The sequence below is a fragment of the Pyrus communis genome, chromosome 14 (genome assembly GCF_041283825.1).
Source record: "Pyrus communis isolate YQ-2024b chromosome 14, ASM4128382v1, whole genome shotgun sequence".
NCBI lineage: Eukaryota > Viridiplantae > Streptophyta > Magnoliopsida > Rosales > Rosaceae > Pyrus > Pyrus communis.
The window spans coordinates 9,036,424-9,051,979 of NC_142578.1; the positions used below are offsets into that span (position 1 = coordinate 9,036,424).

A 15,556-nucleotide genomic window follows, 5' to 3' on the forward strand; every position below is an offset into this window, starting at 1 on the left:
GAAGACGTAAATTTAAAAAAAAAAAATTACCCTCCAAAATTTATAAAACATAAAAGAAAAAGACAAAGTCTCTCTCTCTCTCTCTCCGTGTCTCAAAATTTCGTTCTTTTGTCTCAGCTCTCAACAAAGACATCTTCCCATCACTTTCATCTTTCCCACATTTTTTCTCACCCCCACTCTTTCTTGCCACTACAATAATACAATCCCACATCCAAACACTCCCCTAAATTCCCTCTCTCTCTCTCTCTCAAAGATCCCACTACTCCACCGCTTCTCTTAATTCCCCAATTAAGCTCATTTAATCAACCATGAGCAAGCCTCAGCGGCCTCAGCGGCCCAAACCGCCGCCGTCCGGCCGTACGAACCTCGCCTCCTGCATCGTCGCCACCATCTTCCTAATTTTCGTCGTCATCGTCATCCTCATCGTCTACTTCACCGTCTTCAAGCCCAAAGACCCCAAAATCTCTGTCTCCGCCGTCCAGCTCCCATCCTTCTCCATCCAAAACTCCACCGTCAACTTCACCTTCTCCCAATACGTCTCCGTCCACAACCCCAACCGCGCCGCCTTCAGCCACTACGACAGCACTCTCCAGCTTATCTACTCCGGCAGCCAAGTCGGGTTCATGTTCATACCCGCCGGCAAGATCGAAGCGGGTCAGACGCAGTTCATGGCCGCCACCTTCGCCGCCCAGTCGTTCCCGGTCTCCGATCCCAATCGGGCTTCCGGGATGGTCCAGAACCCACTGGGCCCCACTTTCGGAGATGGGTTGAGCGGGTTGAGCGGCACCGGCGCCGGACCCGTCGGTTCCACGATGCAGATTGAGTCGCGGTTGGAGATGGGGGGTCGGATTCGGGTCATGCACTTTCTTACCCACCATGTGGAGGCAAAATCTACGTGTGAAGTGTACATTGCTGTGAGTGATGGATCTGTGTTGGCTTTTCACTGTTAGCTGTTGGTTTTCTTTTTTTATTTTATTTGGTGAGTGAAATTGGAAAGAGTAGTTTTTCTGTAGATTTTGCCAAAATTGGTAACTGGGGTGTCCAATTTGTTAACCCCAATCCATCAACGGAAGTGTAAAAAAAGTAGTAATTTTTGACAATTAATTTCGCTGGAGCTATGTGGTTGTGCATCGAGTTTTTTGTTTTAGTGGGGAAATTTGTGTGTTTCTCTTTTTGTGTTTTTTAACAAACGAAATAATTTACGTTGACGGTTGGGAGAGGAGATTAAGCATCACAATTTGTTAACAAAAATAATTGTTCGGTGAGAATCGAATTTAAATTCTGCACTTACACGTGAAGAAGAATATCACTAAATCATAATACTAAACAATTTTTTTTTTCTGTTAGGTGATTGTAATTCATAAAGTTGAAGCCTTTAGTTAGAAGTCTTGTTGGCCTTGAGCCTTGAAGAGAAGGGAAGATGGGAACAGTTGAAGAGGTGGCCTTTTGCTTTTGGCCTTTTGTTTTCTGGAGTTTGATGAATGCTGAGGCTTAGAGATTAATTAGTGTTTAATTAAAGTTTGATATTACCATAATCCTAATTTTCTAGTGCTGCAGTTGGTTAAGTAAAAAAATAATTGGCCAATTACTTGAGGGATTTATTAAAGGTGTGATTTAAGGTAATGGATCCCAACTCCAAGGTCCCAATCATCAAGTTTGGGATCCAATCTGTGCCTGTGGACTGGAGCCTAATTGTGTCGGTAAAATTATGTAAAGAAGCGTAAAATGCGGGTCCTTGTTGAGTTAATATAATCACCGGGATAAGTGAAAAGTGCATGAATCTACCGAGGAAAACTTAACAAGTTAATATAATCACCGGGATAAGTGAAAAGTGCATGAATCTACCGAGGAAGACTTACTTGGAACGAAGTTATATGGGGGTATTTTACTTACCACTATAAATTATAGGTATGTTCACGGTTGTTTTATTCACACTTTTTTTTTAAAATTTTTTTTCAAACCTCTTGTTAATTTTTATTCTTTGATTTTTTCTTTAATATATTCGATCCGACGGTTCAAAATGAAGAGAGATGTGTGGAAAGTAGAAAGGGATGCGAAGACAACATATCCCCTATGTTCGATATACATTTAATCATCTGCCACGTGTTTTTTTATTTGATCTTGGTTAATTTTTTTTTAAATTAAAAAAAAACATTTAATGTGAAAGTTAATTAGACGTAAGTAAAATGACGCATAGCAGACGATTAAATGTTTAATGAGCATATATTATAGTTATAGTGGTGAGCAAAAATGCTCTCAAATTATATCAGTATGCGTTTCGATCTTTCAAAATACAGTATATAACTAGGTTAAAAAAACTATTAGAATAAAACTGTATGCAACTGTCAGAAGAAATTTACAATGAGATGAGAATGTGTGATGCTCAAAGCTAATCATACATTTTAACTTCTGCACATAGAAAAGTGTGATTATTATTATTATTATTTTTTTTAGAACAAAGTGTGTAATTAGTTTGATATACTGTTATCTTTAACATTTTCTTGCAAGGACACGAAAGTCCTTATAAGTGTGAACCATAGCTAGTGTGAGAGAACGGAAACATAAATTTAAGCCAACCAGTAAATGGTAATTGAGTAAACATGGTCATGGGATATTCGGAACGGAAAATGCTTTAGCAAGTAACAATTCATGATTGATTTATTACCAATAAAGAAAACAATGCTAAATTGGGGGTTGCGGCGGTTCCAACAGGATTTTTTCTGGATCTCTCTGTGAGAATTTCACAAATTAATGAATCGTGTCATTGCATCGTACATTATGTAGTTAGTTTTTGTCATATACTATTATGTTTAATTTTAAATAAAAAATTTAAAATAATTTCTAATCGCACAATATACAATAAACAAATACGATTTACAAAACTTCTAAAATTTTCACAAAAGGATCCGGACTCTCGGCGGTTACCAAAGAGAAAAGCAAACAGAAAAATGGCAGTGGTTGAGTGGAGACCCAAACAGTGGACAGGACTCCAGCCATGGTCATGCCATTGGGATTCGATACTGCTTTTTGACTGTTTCCACGTTTGTTCACACACTGTCCCGGTTACGAAGGGTAAAAAGAAAGAAAGGCAGCTATTAAATTATTTGCCTTATCACTCACACGTCACCTGTGTCCGGAAAAACAGAGAGCCCATCAGCACGCGGGAATGCCTCAATCGGTCAAAGAAAGGGGTAGCCATGGATTTCTACGGAGCATCATCAAGGAACAAGAAGGTTCAATCGAGTAACGAATTCATACGTGGTCCAAGGAAATTTAAAGCTTGCTTCCACAATTTCAGGGTTTGTTTAAAAATGTTTCTCTATAAAGTGTTTTTATTAATATCGCTTCAATCAATAGCAACAATTCTGTTTTGACATAAGTTAATAATTCGTAGTTGAAAAAGAGAAAAAATAGAAGGAAGTTACATTTTTACAAAGTATTTCTGTGTTTACCAATTATGGAGAAATCAAAATAGCAATTGATGTCTTATATAATAAAAAGAAGGAAACTTCAATGAAAAGCTTCGGTATTGTTCACTTTAACGAAAAACCATATTTTTATACTAAAAAATCAATCATGGTGCTATTCACTTTACCTTTTATTTTGTCCTTATCGTTAAAACTTAAAGTTTTCAAGTCATTTTCATTAGTTTTCCTTAAAAAGAATTCAAATCTTCATTTTGAAGGAATTGGATCTTTTCGAGAAGTGCAAACTTTCAAAGTTTAAGAGAAACTAGCATACAAAATAATGTACGAGGGCATCTTTGTAATCATTGTGATTTACATTCCGATCAAATAAATGAATAAACAACTTATGTAGAATCAATACCGTTCATACTCCGATCAACAAAAACTTTAGTAAACAGCTTCACACTATCAGAACCAAACAGCCTCCCAATTGCTCTTCTTCCTCATTTCTTTGCTTTTTTCTTTCCAAAATGATGGCTGATGTAAACAAGCTTGGAGGCTGCTTTACTACTCACACAAAGATACTAGCACACGGCAAAATAATAAAACCGAAAACTATTTGTATTTGTGGACCTCGGAAAGCAATTGCAGGTCGTCTCTCCACCATTGGTGAATTCCATGGGCTTCTTTCAGATCCCTTGAAGGGGTTAAATTAACAGTCAGGTTCGCCGAAGGAATGAGGTGCAATGGGGGCTCGGGCGCTGCTTTCTTTCCCATCGCGTGCATCAGTAGACCCCCTAGAGAATTCTGAGTTGCTAACCTCTCAATGGCCCCTGCTCCAATGTCCTCCATCTTCTTCCTGTGTTCGAAATACCCTATATATTCAGAGCAGATGTCATCAGATGGATTGACAAATAGACCAGGGAACCATGCAGCTAGAGCAGTGAATGGTTCATTTTCTGGTCGACTTCTGTGTTGATGATGTTGTTGTTGTTTAGCCTTCATAGCAAGAGTGAGTCCTGCAGTAATCACACTGCCTGCAATCCGAAGGCCATGCTTCACTCTCTTATCCTTAATCCTCTCTATTGGGGCCGACACAAATGGCGGATTGAAGAGAAAAGATTTGAGATAATTGCCAGAGCTAGCCATACTTTTTCCAGCAAGCATTGCCATGGCTGACCCCAAGGAGTGGCCAGCTAACCAAACATTTGAAGGACCTGATGCAGCAACCATATTTCGGACAGCTTGCATAGCAATCTCAAAGCGAGATGTCCTGTGAAGTCCATTTCGGATCACCTCAATATCCAACTCAAGATCTCGTGAGACTGAGTCATACTTCGTTATGGTGCCTCGGAAAGCAATTACATAACAAGGGCTTCCTTCCGATGGATGGTTACAAAGAGAGGGTGGAGGTTTAAACTCATATACGGCACCAAAGATAGAGAAACCAACATCATCCACAAGCTTACGGAGCAGCTTAAAATGGAAGAACTCCCACCAAGGAGGAGCAAGGGCCTGGGGCCCTTCTCGTTCCTCTTGGCGGTCCCGTTCAAGAATGTAGACACCCTGAACCAAACAGGCAGCAACAGATCTTTGATGCTGAGTATTCTGCCTGCATAGGATGGCACAGATTTTAAATCCCATATCATCTTTCAAATTCCAAAAGAAGGAAAAGGTAGCCGCTGAGAGACAGTAGAGGAAGCACTGGAATTCCAGATAGAAACAATTCCCAACTTGACCAACATTGACAATGGATAGACTAGTACACAATCAACTCAAATTTCGTGTATGAACTTTGTACAAGTAAAGTTTATCGTGCAAGTTAGAAAGAAACTTGGAGATATTACGTACCACATGGAAACGTGAATAACTGCTAGATCTGACACTAGTGCATCTAAGTGTCTAGGCAAGTTGCATAGCTCGTAAAGATATACATAACGCAAAATAAAAGAACAATAGATAAGTCTCAACCCGGTTTGCACAAGTCTGCATATGAACTGCATAGTCAATTATTCAAATTAGAAGAGACATAACACAAGGGATATGATTCATATAACGACGCAATTGATTCATGCTGGAAGTGTTTTTCTAAACAAGTTCCCTCGAATTTGGCCAATAAAAACCTTGTGTCAAATTACAAGGAATACAAAACCCTTGAATCGATGACTGCATAAGGTAACAAGCATACAACTCCACAAAACAAGGAAACAGCTCCACACCATCCATTCCTCATACGCCTTTTTCATTAGTTTAACTTCCTCCATACCATTTTGGTAAAAAAAACTTCACTTATCGAAAGAAATTGCGTGTATGTGTTTGTTGGGGGGGGAGGGGGTTTAAGGTCTCACCAGTCAACGGAAGTTAGGAGCAATGGTCCTGAAAGGTCGAAACTTTCCCTCTCCGACGCCATTTACACCATATACCCTACTCTCCCCGATATCCTCCAATGCAGTCCTGCATTCCGCAATTCCACAAGGAAGTCAGTACTCATCAAATATATATAAAATACAAAATACACTCCAAAGAAATTGAGATGCAAAAACAGTACGAACCCAATTCGTGGTTCGTACTTTTTATCTAAGTCGATTTAAGATCTGACCACAATCCATTAACTTTCATAATTTTGAGATTAATACTGATTAAAAACAGTGAAAACTATCAACTAAGCCATAAACTCAGAAGATTTATACACAAAAATCGGTCACAATTTCTCAAAGAAACCCAGAAAATGCAAAACTTACAAAATAAAGCAGAGAGGCAAACATACAATCAAAATGTGGTAAACTCAAATGACAGATAAATAATTGGAAAATGAGAAATTAATAAAAAATAAAAAAGGTAGGTTGGAGAAATGAGAGAGGCTGATCTGACCAGGTGACTTGTGTTGCTGAAAAGGCTGAGGGGTTTGGTGAATTCGAACGTTAAAGTGTCTGCGTCTCTTGCTTATCGGAATTTGAGATCCCAACTACCTTGGGTCGGGTTTGGATCCTCAAACTGTTAAAAACGACCCGCTTTGGAAATCTTGGTCCCCTCTCTACTTTCTACCTACTAAGTTCTAATCATTTTTATGGGATTCTAGGCTATGTTCTCAAAGGTATGTCGTTCGCCCCCCTCCCCCGACGGCCAACGAAGACTTTTCGCATTTTTAATGGACTCATGTCATGTTTGAAATTAAAATAAAAAAAAATATTTTGTATCAGTTATATTATATATTACTCTATAAATATTACTCTCTGAAAATTTGACATTACTTCTTGAAACTATATTATGTTTAATTAAAACTCATCTTCTTTTGTTTTCTTGACTAAAACTCATTGATTAGGGCTCCAACTAAGCAAATTCTTTAATTAAATTTGACTTTTCAAATTGTGTATTTTTCAAATGCCTAAGCTACCCTTATTAATACTTGGGTTGAGTTTTTGGATCAGTTCCTTGTTATATCTATTTAATTAATTATATTATTTTACATTTGACAAAAAATATATATATTTTTTATTTTACAAAATATTTCATGCCATTCATTGTATATTCAATGTATTAACCTTCAAATTGTTATAAGGTGCCGATTGAAAAATAATAATACTAATTTCGTGATTTTGTGCATTAAATATACAAGTTAATTTACCTACAAACACAACAATAAACCTAAAACAGCTTCGGTAATTGCATATATACTTCAATCCCTAATGCACAAAACAAAAGCTATATGTTCCACGCAAACAAAATAGTCTAATTTACCTATATGATTTATGTGCATTAGATTTCAAGTTTATTTAATTGCCTACAAGCCCAAACCCACAACATTCAAACATTATCTAATATCACTATTTTTTTTTTTTTTTTTGGAATAGGTAAATTAAAGTAGGTAAATTAGTATAATATTTTATAAGTAGGTATATTAATTTGTATGTAGGTAATTACATGATTCAAACAATATTTTTTTTTTTCGTACGAGATATGTCTATTTTTTTAATATGGTAAGTTAATTTATATATATATATATATATATATTACTAATATTCATGATACAAGAAAGGTAAATATCTGTATGGGTTTAATTGCTCATCATAATTAGGTTGAGTAATAATATTTATTGACCAAATTAGGATTTTGTGGCATAAGTTGTAAATGTGTTGTAATAGTTGGTTACATATTTGTCTATGACACACTCCGACCCGGAATGTCCACTAGGACCCCAAATCGAGTTGTGCTGGCCGATACCTGGAAGGTGACGAAGCCATAAAGTGTGATAGTGTATAAAATGTGAATAAATTAAAACCTAAAAGTGTTTAAGTACACTAGTGCGGGTGAAATGGGTTTGACCTACTAGGAAGTTATCGCGTGAGTTCCCAGAAACAAAACCATGAGGGTGTGGTCGGGGCCCAAAACGGAAAATATCGTGCTATGGTGGTGGAACGGGCCCGTGATGTGGTGGGAGCCCGGGCCAGGATGTGACAGTCTAGATGGCAGTCTATTTGAAATTTGGGTTTTATTTGAATGTTTAAAATTAGGTGAGTTTTTGTTTGGAAAATAGGAGTTTCAAACTCTCATTGGCCTATATCAAAATAACCCCATTAAACTAACTAAATGGTCATAAACACGAACCGTTCCATTTACTTTTAATTTTTGTTGTTTACTTAAAAGATTCAAATTTCAAGTATTTACTAATTTTCCTTGTGGATGCTGTTGTAAAGATTTATAGCGTTAGATGGCTAGTCACTGTCCCAATTAATCTTTAAACATTTGACAATTAAGAATTGACGCTTAAACCTGCTTAGACACCCATTAGCCCGCCTATGCCCTGTTGAGCCATCCGCATAGGTCGCGATTTTCATTTAAACAAATAATAGATAACTTTCATTTTGCATCCTATTTCTTTAATAAATTGCAAAAGACTTGTTTTCCATGTTTTTAATATATTCTAATACTTTATAATTTATATGTAATTTTATTTTATAATTTATGTATCTCAATACAAATTACATTGTTTTTTAAGTATAGTAGACATTTATTTATATGTTATATAATAAATTAATCAAAATTTAAAAAACCGCCTATACCCCCATCTAAGCGCTAGACCCCTGCTTGCGCCTAGCGCCTTTTATATCTTTGCTTGTGAAAGCATTTTGTTGAGTATATCCCCTAAAAAGCCCAACATGCAAGCTTATGCTTTTCGGCACCTAAAAGCATAGATTAATTTGCAACTCACAAGCATGCTCAAAGCAGAAACAAGTTGAAGAAAATGGCACATCAGAAGCAGATCATAAACTATAAAAATGTTGCTGTTGGAAAAACAAGTATAGCGACATCAAGTTAAAGATTGCATCACCTCTCGCCAATTCGTTACTACATGATCAAAAATTAACAGAATGCCTCCAAACTCTGCCTAGAACCCCCACCCCCCCTCCCTCCTCTCCTTCCCACCATTACAACTAAATCGTAAATCACAGATGTGCTGCACGCACATCTACTTCGCCCAAGCAACTGAGTCGATTTCTGCTTGCGCACTCCTGTATAGCTCCAGCCTCTTTGTTATGGCAGAACGCCTCTCCATTACTGCCGGGTCCTCATTCAGTAATGACGACAACTTCTTTGTCTGTGCAAAAAAATTCAGAGTCAATCTACAGTCTAACAGTTGCTCTCTACGAGAATGATCAATTTTCACCGCACAATAAGAAATGATGGGTTGGAGAAGTTGTACTTACCTCCAGTTTTCCCAATTCGATGAAGAAATGGTCTAGTAAGACTCGTTTTGCCTCTCGGACTTGACAATAGACCAGAGACTTAGGAATGGAGTTACGCAAACTTACACATACCATATTGACATAAGCCAAAACCGTGGTCCCTGTTTTATTAAGAGAAAAGAATATACCAAGAGAATAAGGTGTCTAGATATTGGTTCAATAGAAGAGAAAGCAAAGTTTAACCTACATAGAATACATGCAAGGTTAATTTTTCACTCACGAGACTCACCAATCCGCCTGAGATATGAATCGTTGTATCTGTCAAAAATTGAATGTGATGGGTTTCCACCCTTCTCAACATCTTGGGGAAGATTACGGAAGAAATCAGCCGTCAGGTAACTACATTCCATATCAACTAGCTGTAGTGTTGCCTTCTTGCTCTGTTCTCTCATTCTCTCGAGTGACTCAGTAGCTGCATTTGTCACCTCTAGTCTGAGAGCAGGATACTGCTTTAGCTCCTGTGAGATGACAAGGGCAGTGTTTATCCAAGACAAAAAAGAATAACAAAAAACGAGGAAATGGACACTGAAACAAGACTAACACCGAAAGATAATAAAAGGACAGAAAAATCAACGGAAGCAACTAATCAAACAGGGTTGTGAACATACTGGAGTCTCATTGATAGCCTTGCGAACCAGATCCTTCAAAATGATATGAACCTGGAATCATGGAAAATTCAAAATAACTCATCTAGTACAAGCAGCATGACAAAATAATTACCTAAATTTTGCACAGAAGGAAAGGTAAGCTATAATAATACCGCATCAACAGCTGCCTCAGCTGGACCTCTCATACTAACTATGGAGGATTCAATGAGCCGACGGTACCCTTGTTCGGGAGCTATAAGATGAGGTTGATATCCATCAGCTTCAGTAATGAGCTTTCGTATATTTTCCATTGAAAGTTGCTTGTCAAATTGCAATCTTTTCAGAGCAGCAGGAAGCTGATTATCAAAAACATTGTAAATTTTATCACCACCTGAACGCCTGTGGACAGCGAAGAACATAGTTTAAAACTACTAAATCAATAGAGTAACAGACAAAAGCCAAGCACCTCCGAGGCACTGTCCAATATTGTAAAAGATGATAGTGGTTGATACATACACGCCATCAAGATGTTCTTTATATATCCCATCAAAAAGACGACAAATCTCCATGACTGTATACAGTTTACCCTGCAAGTCCAGATCAATCAATCAGTAGCAACTCTTGTAAAGGTTTAAAAAAAAGAGGTCAATCTTCATTATCACTTTGATTTTAAAAGCAAGACATTTCAAAAGGATACGATGAAAAACAAAGCAAACTTACTCCAGTGTCTGCAGAAATAGGCTTTCCAAGAAGACTCAGTTCAGTTTCAAGTTCAGCAACAGTCTTGCTAATTAGGGACTGGATGCCCGGAATTTTTGACTTAATTACAGTTTCCAAATGCTGAGGCAGTAACCATCACAAGAATTTAGTGAAAGCGACCAAGATTAACCCAATGGTAAATACAAAGGAGTTACTAACTTGATTTCTTGTTATAATATACTGAAATCAGATTGAAGTAGGGTATCAGTTGCCTACCTTAGAAAGCACTCTAGCTAGATGCTCAGAACCCATTCTGGGAGCAAGGTGCTTGTATTCTGGGGTGGTAGAAAAATACTCACGTTCTCTACGCCTCGCAGCAATCATATCCACATTCTTGTTAATATCTGCTTGTGAGCGATTCACGACCCCAACCCAAGGAAACTTTAGCCGGTATGACTTTCCTTCCAATATCTAAGTAACCCAAAATAGGAGAAGAAAATCGGGATATAAAAATGCAAAATTTATGCAACTTCAATCTATAAAATAAGGGTATCCAAAATGTATGTATTGCCAACCACTAAAATATAAGATTTGCTACTCATTGTGACTTGAAAAGAGATTACATATGTATGTGTACATACATGACTGATCTGGAGTGCCCACTACTGAATGTATGTCATAATTTAGTATCTACTCCATAAAAAAAATTTAAGGAACATCCCAAAACGAGGGAGACTAATTGGAGAGGTAGAGTTTAAAGACTTATGGTATATTTAAATACTCATAACCAAACCAAAAAAAAATGTATGACTAAATAAAACTTTTCGTATCAATGGATATGAATCAGCCTAGATACCTATGTCCTATAAGCAATTCTTGAAATATGTAGGTTTAAATAACATCAGATGATACAATGTACATAAATGTCTTTCTAAACCTTCTTCCACATTTTCTTAACTATAAAAAAGTCAAAGAAAGATCTTTTGGGCAATCAACCGAGAATTCTTTAATACTGTATACTTTCTAGCTTAATGGTTGATTACCAAATCATCCAGTCTCAAACACTGAAAACAAGACGTTGCTAGGCCAACTTACTTCAACTGCATCAGTACCCTTGTCCATAAGATCAATCTTTGTCAAAACTCCAAGTGTCCTGTCCCCTGCAAAAAAAAAATGGGAATATACAGAATCCTTCAACGTCTACAATTTTCCAACGTGCTTTTTCAAGATAAAGTAGTCAACTGTGGCCAGGACTACAAGATATCACATTTCAGTATATTGATATAATGATTCCTTGACTTAAAAATGGCAAGAGAATATTTACAATGTGTAGAAAACAGTATTGGGTTCACCTGTTGGATCCACTTCGCGAGAGATCCTAATTGCATCAGATGTGGCAAGGTCTTGATTGGCAGGTGAAATAGCTAGAATGATACAGTTGGGCTGCATCAAATGTTAATCAGACAATACGGTTCAGAATAGTTAAAAAAAAAAAAAAATGAAAAGGAAAACAAGATTCCAGTGGATATTACCTTCTCAATGAAGGAGCGAACCATATTTTCAATGTCTTGCACAATATTATCCGACTGACCCTCTACATTCCCAAGAAAGCTTGTTAGAAACTGCATATCAAGTGCCTGCATAACAGTTGCCAAGTCTATGAGATCCATGACACTTACCAACAGCCACTTTTGTAAGCCCGGGAAGGTCAACAAGTGTCAAGTTAACAACTGCCAAGAATTAACAATAACAATTGGTTCATCAGTAAAAGAGAAGATCAAAATATGCATACAAAAAACTACATTACATGAAAATGTTATAGTGTGGACATATTAAAGACAGGAAAATTCTGGACCCTAGTCCTAGATATTCAAATTTTATTAGCTGAGGCCAACGCCTTTATATTTTAAACACAATCCAAGTAAAAACATCTTTCCACTTGATCTGTTGTCTATCGTTTTGAAAAGAAACGTGAAACTATTATGTACAAGACTTTAGCAGACTGACGTTTATATTTAATGGCAAGAAAGGCTGATATCATAAAAAGACATTTGACCCAAGATTTGTCTTATCACATTCAAACTAGTAATCAAACAGTCTATTAAACTTCATTTGAGTCTACCCCAACTGGTCCATGTTCCAAGATACATGGCAGAACCACATTCTCATTCCCATTCCCAAAATCATGATGCTCCAAGTTTTAGGTACTATGAACCGCCAATTTAAATAAATAGAAGCACACAAGTCAAAGATCGCTTATCTTACCATTAGGAGAATATATGCTAAGATGAATTGGAACGCTCGAGATTTGTTTGCTGAGGCCGGTTTCTCGATCTGTCTCGTCTGCAATCTCCTTTCTCACAGCAGCTGCACAGTTGACAAACATTTAAAATGAAATAAAAATACAGATATTTCTGTGTGTATATTTCCACACTAACACAAATAAAATATACTTGGCCACAAAGTTTTCTTCTTTGTGATATGATTTTGATATTTTCATATCGGGAAAATCTTCTAAGAGGCGAAATCTTTACTGAAAAATCTGGATATCAATAAAATTTAGTGGCACTGTAACATTGCACAAAAATGCAAACAAGATAGAATGAAGAGAAAGAAACCTACCAAAATCAGTGAACCTCTTCCTTGGAAGGTGGAGAAACCCCGCATATTCTCTGCTTCCTTCGTCAATCTTAATAAGTTGCAAGACAAGAGGACGCCTCGTAACAATTCCTACAAATATTTCCCCATGCATTATTTCCCAAACATCCAAGAACAAGAATCGAAAACAAATACCGCACAAATAGCTCTGAAATTGAAGTCACTATACTGAACGACTAAACCACACAAACAACTAAGATTGCCCAGGATTCACTAAACTAACCAGAACCGCGTGGTAAGAAATCCTTCCCAACAATGCTCTCCAAAACCGAAGACTTCCCAGAACTCTGCAGGACAGAACAATATCATAAGCATACATTATATAACACCATCACATGAAAATATATCCATTCCCTCTACTTTTTCTTCTCGAATTGACTATTGTATTTGACATGTCTTATTTTCTTGTTTTTCATTTTTGCTCCTTCCAAATTGAGCTACTTTAAAGTTTCAAACTTTGAATCCAAATTTTTGTGAACTGTGGAAAATCAAACGAATTTACAATTTGGCACCAATTTGTGCAACAGAGTTAAAGTAATTAAACCGAACCGCCATAACTAACACTGGAAATTACATAATCAATAACTAAGCTACAGAACGATGAACACAAGCAAAACTCATATGCATGAATCAATCGTAGAGATAAGATGGAAGGTGAGGGACCGTGAGCGGACCTGGCCACCGACAACGGCGATGGCGGGAAGAGAGTCCCAAAGAGTCGGTAATGCGCTATCTTCGCCGTGGTCACCTAGAGCAGTGCAAGCTCTCTGGATTTTGTTCACCAATGATATCAGGTTCTCCATTCTTGGCTTCAGCTATCGGTGGCGGCGGCGACTGCGGTTTCAGACTCAGGTCGCCATGATATGAGGCGAGCCTCGAAACGTAGAGACGATGACGACGGGCCGGCCAGAGAGAAGAGGAGAGCTGCTTTGAAATTTCGAAATGCGTTTGCGTTTTGAAGGGAGCGTTAAATGTTCGCTAGTGCGACGCGGTGAAAGAGCAGTTTGAGAGTGGAAACAATACGACTTGCGTTGAATTGAACCTGAACTCCACGCGACGCGACGCGATGCGAATCGAGTCGACTAGACTCTCTAGATTTGCGTCTCCGTGTCACTCTCCACTACTTGCGTGTTGCTGTGCCCGGGGACATTTTCTTATAGTTTGTCCACTACAAATCATCATATTGGTCATTCACTTAAAATTTGTCAGTATTCTCGTTAAGTGAAGAGTTAGTTTGATAAAAATACTCTAAAAAAGGTGGACACATGGTCGTCCACATGACAATTTTATGAGGATACTGACCGAATTTTCACATAATGATCAAAATATTTTACGATGACAAAACCCAGAGACCATTTCTATCGATTTTAATTGGTATGAACCAAAATGAAGAATTATGTCAATCTTAGAAAACCTTTTTGGCTAAAAAGTATTTTCTTGTTTTTATTTATTTTTCTGGAATTCATATTTTTTTTTATAAGGAAAACTAATGAAAAGTCCAAAAAAAACTTTAGTTTTTATGAAAAATGACGAATAAATATGTAGTAAATAGTACCAGAGAAAGATAAAAATATGATTTTTCGTTAAAAGTGAATAGTATCGAGAGTGTTTCGTTAAAACTCTCTTTTTATAAGGTTCGAAAGGTGGTTGTGATTCTAATTTTATAGAAATTGTAAAGTGACTTGAAAATATTGAGTTTTATGATAGCAATTTCAATTCTTGAGTTTAATATATTAGAAGTCTTTGTCGTTTTTCTTTCCGAACTTATAAGGAGCTGTCAATTTTTTGATAAACTTTAATTTTTGCCAATTACTCCCTAAACGTTTATAATTGGCCAATTCCCTCCTCCCCCAGCTACCCCTCTGAACTTTAAGTTTAGTCGATAAGACCATCTCCAACAATGGGCTTAAACCTAAAATTCCCCCCCCCCCCCCCCAATAAAATCTACTCCAACCCATGACTTAAAATTAACCTAAAACCTAAAACCGATATGGGGTCAAATACCGGCCCAGTTTTAGGCCACAAAGCAAAATAGGCCCACCAACTGAGACTGAAACCAGGGCTGTGAAGCCCACTTCTCAAATCGAACTCGCCTATGCGCTGCACACGCTAGGCATTTGCTGTAGGGTGACAAACCCACGTGGGGTTGTTCCCCTGGGTGTCAAACCAATAAGTAGCCCAACGGCTACTTTTCTTCATCCAATGGCTCGATTTAAATGCGTTGTTAGTTAATCCAACGGTCCAGGTTCAATTTTTTTTTTTTAGTTTTATATTTATATATTTATTGAATCCAACGGCTTAGATCGAATATAATCAAATCTAACGGTAAAAAAAAAAAAAAAGATCTAACGGTCCAAATTTAAATCTAACAGCTAAAATAATTTAAAAAAATTATTTAACTTAAAATTCAACCAAAAACTCTATGAATACCTATGTATTTGTTCAAATATCCACACAAAAC

At 37.2% G+C, this 15,556-nt stretch overlaps 3 protein-coding genes across 6 annotated transcripts; 1 reads left to right on the plus strand and 2 right to left on the minus strand.

Annotated features, from left to right (window-relative positions):
- Positions 1–170: 170 nt before the first annotated feature.
- On the plus strand, positions 171–1,771 carry LOC137713787 (uncharacterized). 2 transcript variants are annotated; one of them, XM_088683785.1, is made up of 2 exons: positions 171–914; positions 1,348–1,771. In XM_088683785.1, exons 1-2 carry the CDS (start codon positions 309–311, stop codon positions 1,381–1,383), a joined length of 642 nt encoding a protein of 213 aa, XP_088539911.1. In that variant the 5' UTR covers positions 171–308; the 3' UTR covers positions 1,384–1,771. The 2 variants fall into 2 exon arrangements, with proteins under 2 accessions (XP_088539911.1, XP_068309240.2); XM_068453139.2 differs by lacking the exon at positions 1,348–1,771 and having other exon boundaries at positions 172–1,112.
- Positions 1,772–3,760: 1,989 nt separating this feature from the next.
- Positions 3,761–6,525, minus strand: LOC137713457 (GDSL esterase/lipase At4g10955). Of its 3 annotated transcripts, none has more exons than XM_068452752.2 (3): positions 6,279–6,525; positions 5,756–5,861; positions 3,761–5,019 (listed from the first exon to the last, which is right to left on the minus strand). In XM_068452752.2, the coding sequence occupies exons 2-3, from the start codon at positions 5,815–5,817 to the stop codon at positions 4,023–4,025; spliced, it is 1,059 nt and encodes a 352-aa protein (XP_068308853.2). In that variant the 5' UTR covers positions 5,818–5,861; positions 6,279–6,525; the 3' UTR covers positions 3,761–4,022. The 3 variants fall into 3 exon arrangements, with proteins under 3 accessions (XP_068308853.2, XP_068308854.2, XP_088540240.1); XM_068452753.2 differs by having other exon boundaries at positions 6,149–6,330; XM_088684114.1 differs by lacking the exon at positions 6,279–6,525 and adding an exon at positions 6,175–6,267.
- Positions 6,526–8,751: 2,226 nt separating this feature from the next.
- LOC137713144 (dynamin-related protein 5A-like) lies at positions 8,752–14,065 on the minus strand. The gene is made up of 16 exons (XM_088684742.1): positions 13,770–14,065; positions 13,319–13,382; positions 13,060–13,167; positions 12,703–12,804; positions 12,117–12,167; positions 11,970–12,031; positions 11,790–11,880; positions 11,533–11,597; positions 10,714–10,908; positions 10,459–10,578; positions 10,255–10,325; positions 9,912–10,137; positions 9,760–9,810; positions 9,381–9,609; positions 9,113–9,252; positions 8,752–9,003 (listed from the first exon to the last, which is right to left on the minus strand). Exons 1-16 carry the CDS (start codon positions 13,896–13,898, stop codon positions 8,875–8,877), a joined length of 1,833 nt encoding a protein of 610 aa, XP_088540868.1. The 5' UTR covers positions 13,899–14,065; the 3' UTR covers positions 8,752–8,874.
- Between the last annotated feature and the right edge of the window lie 1,491 nt (positions 14,066–15,556).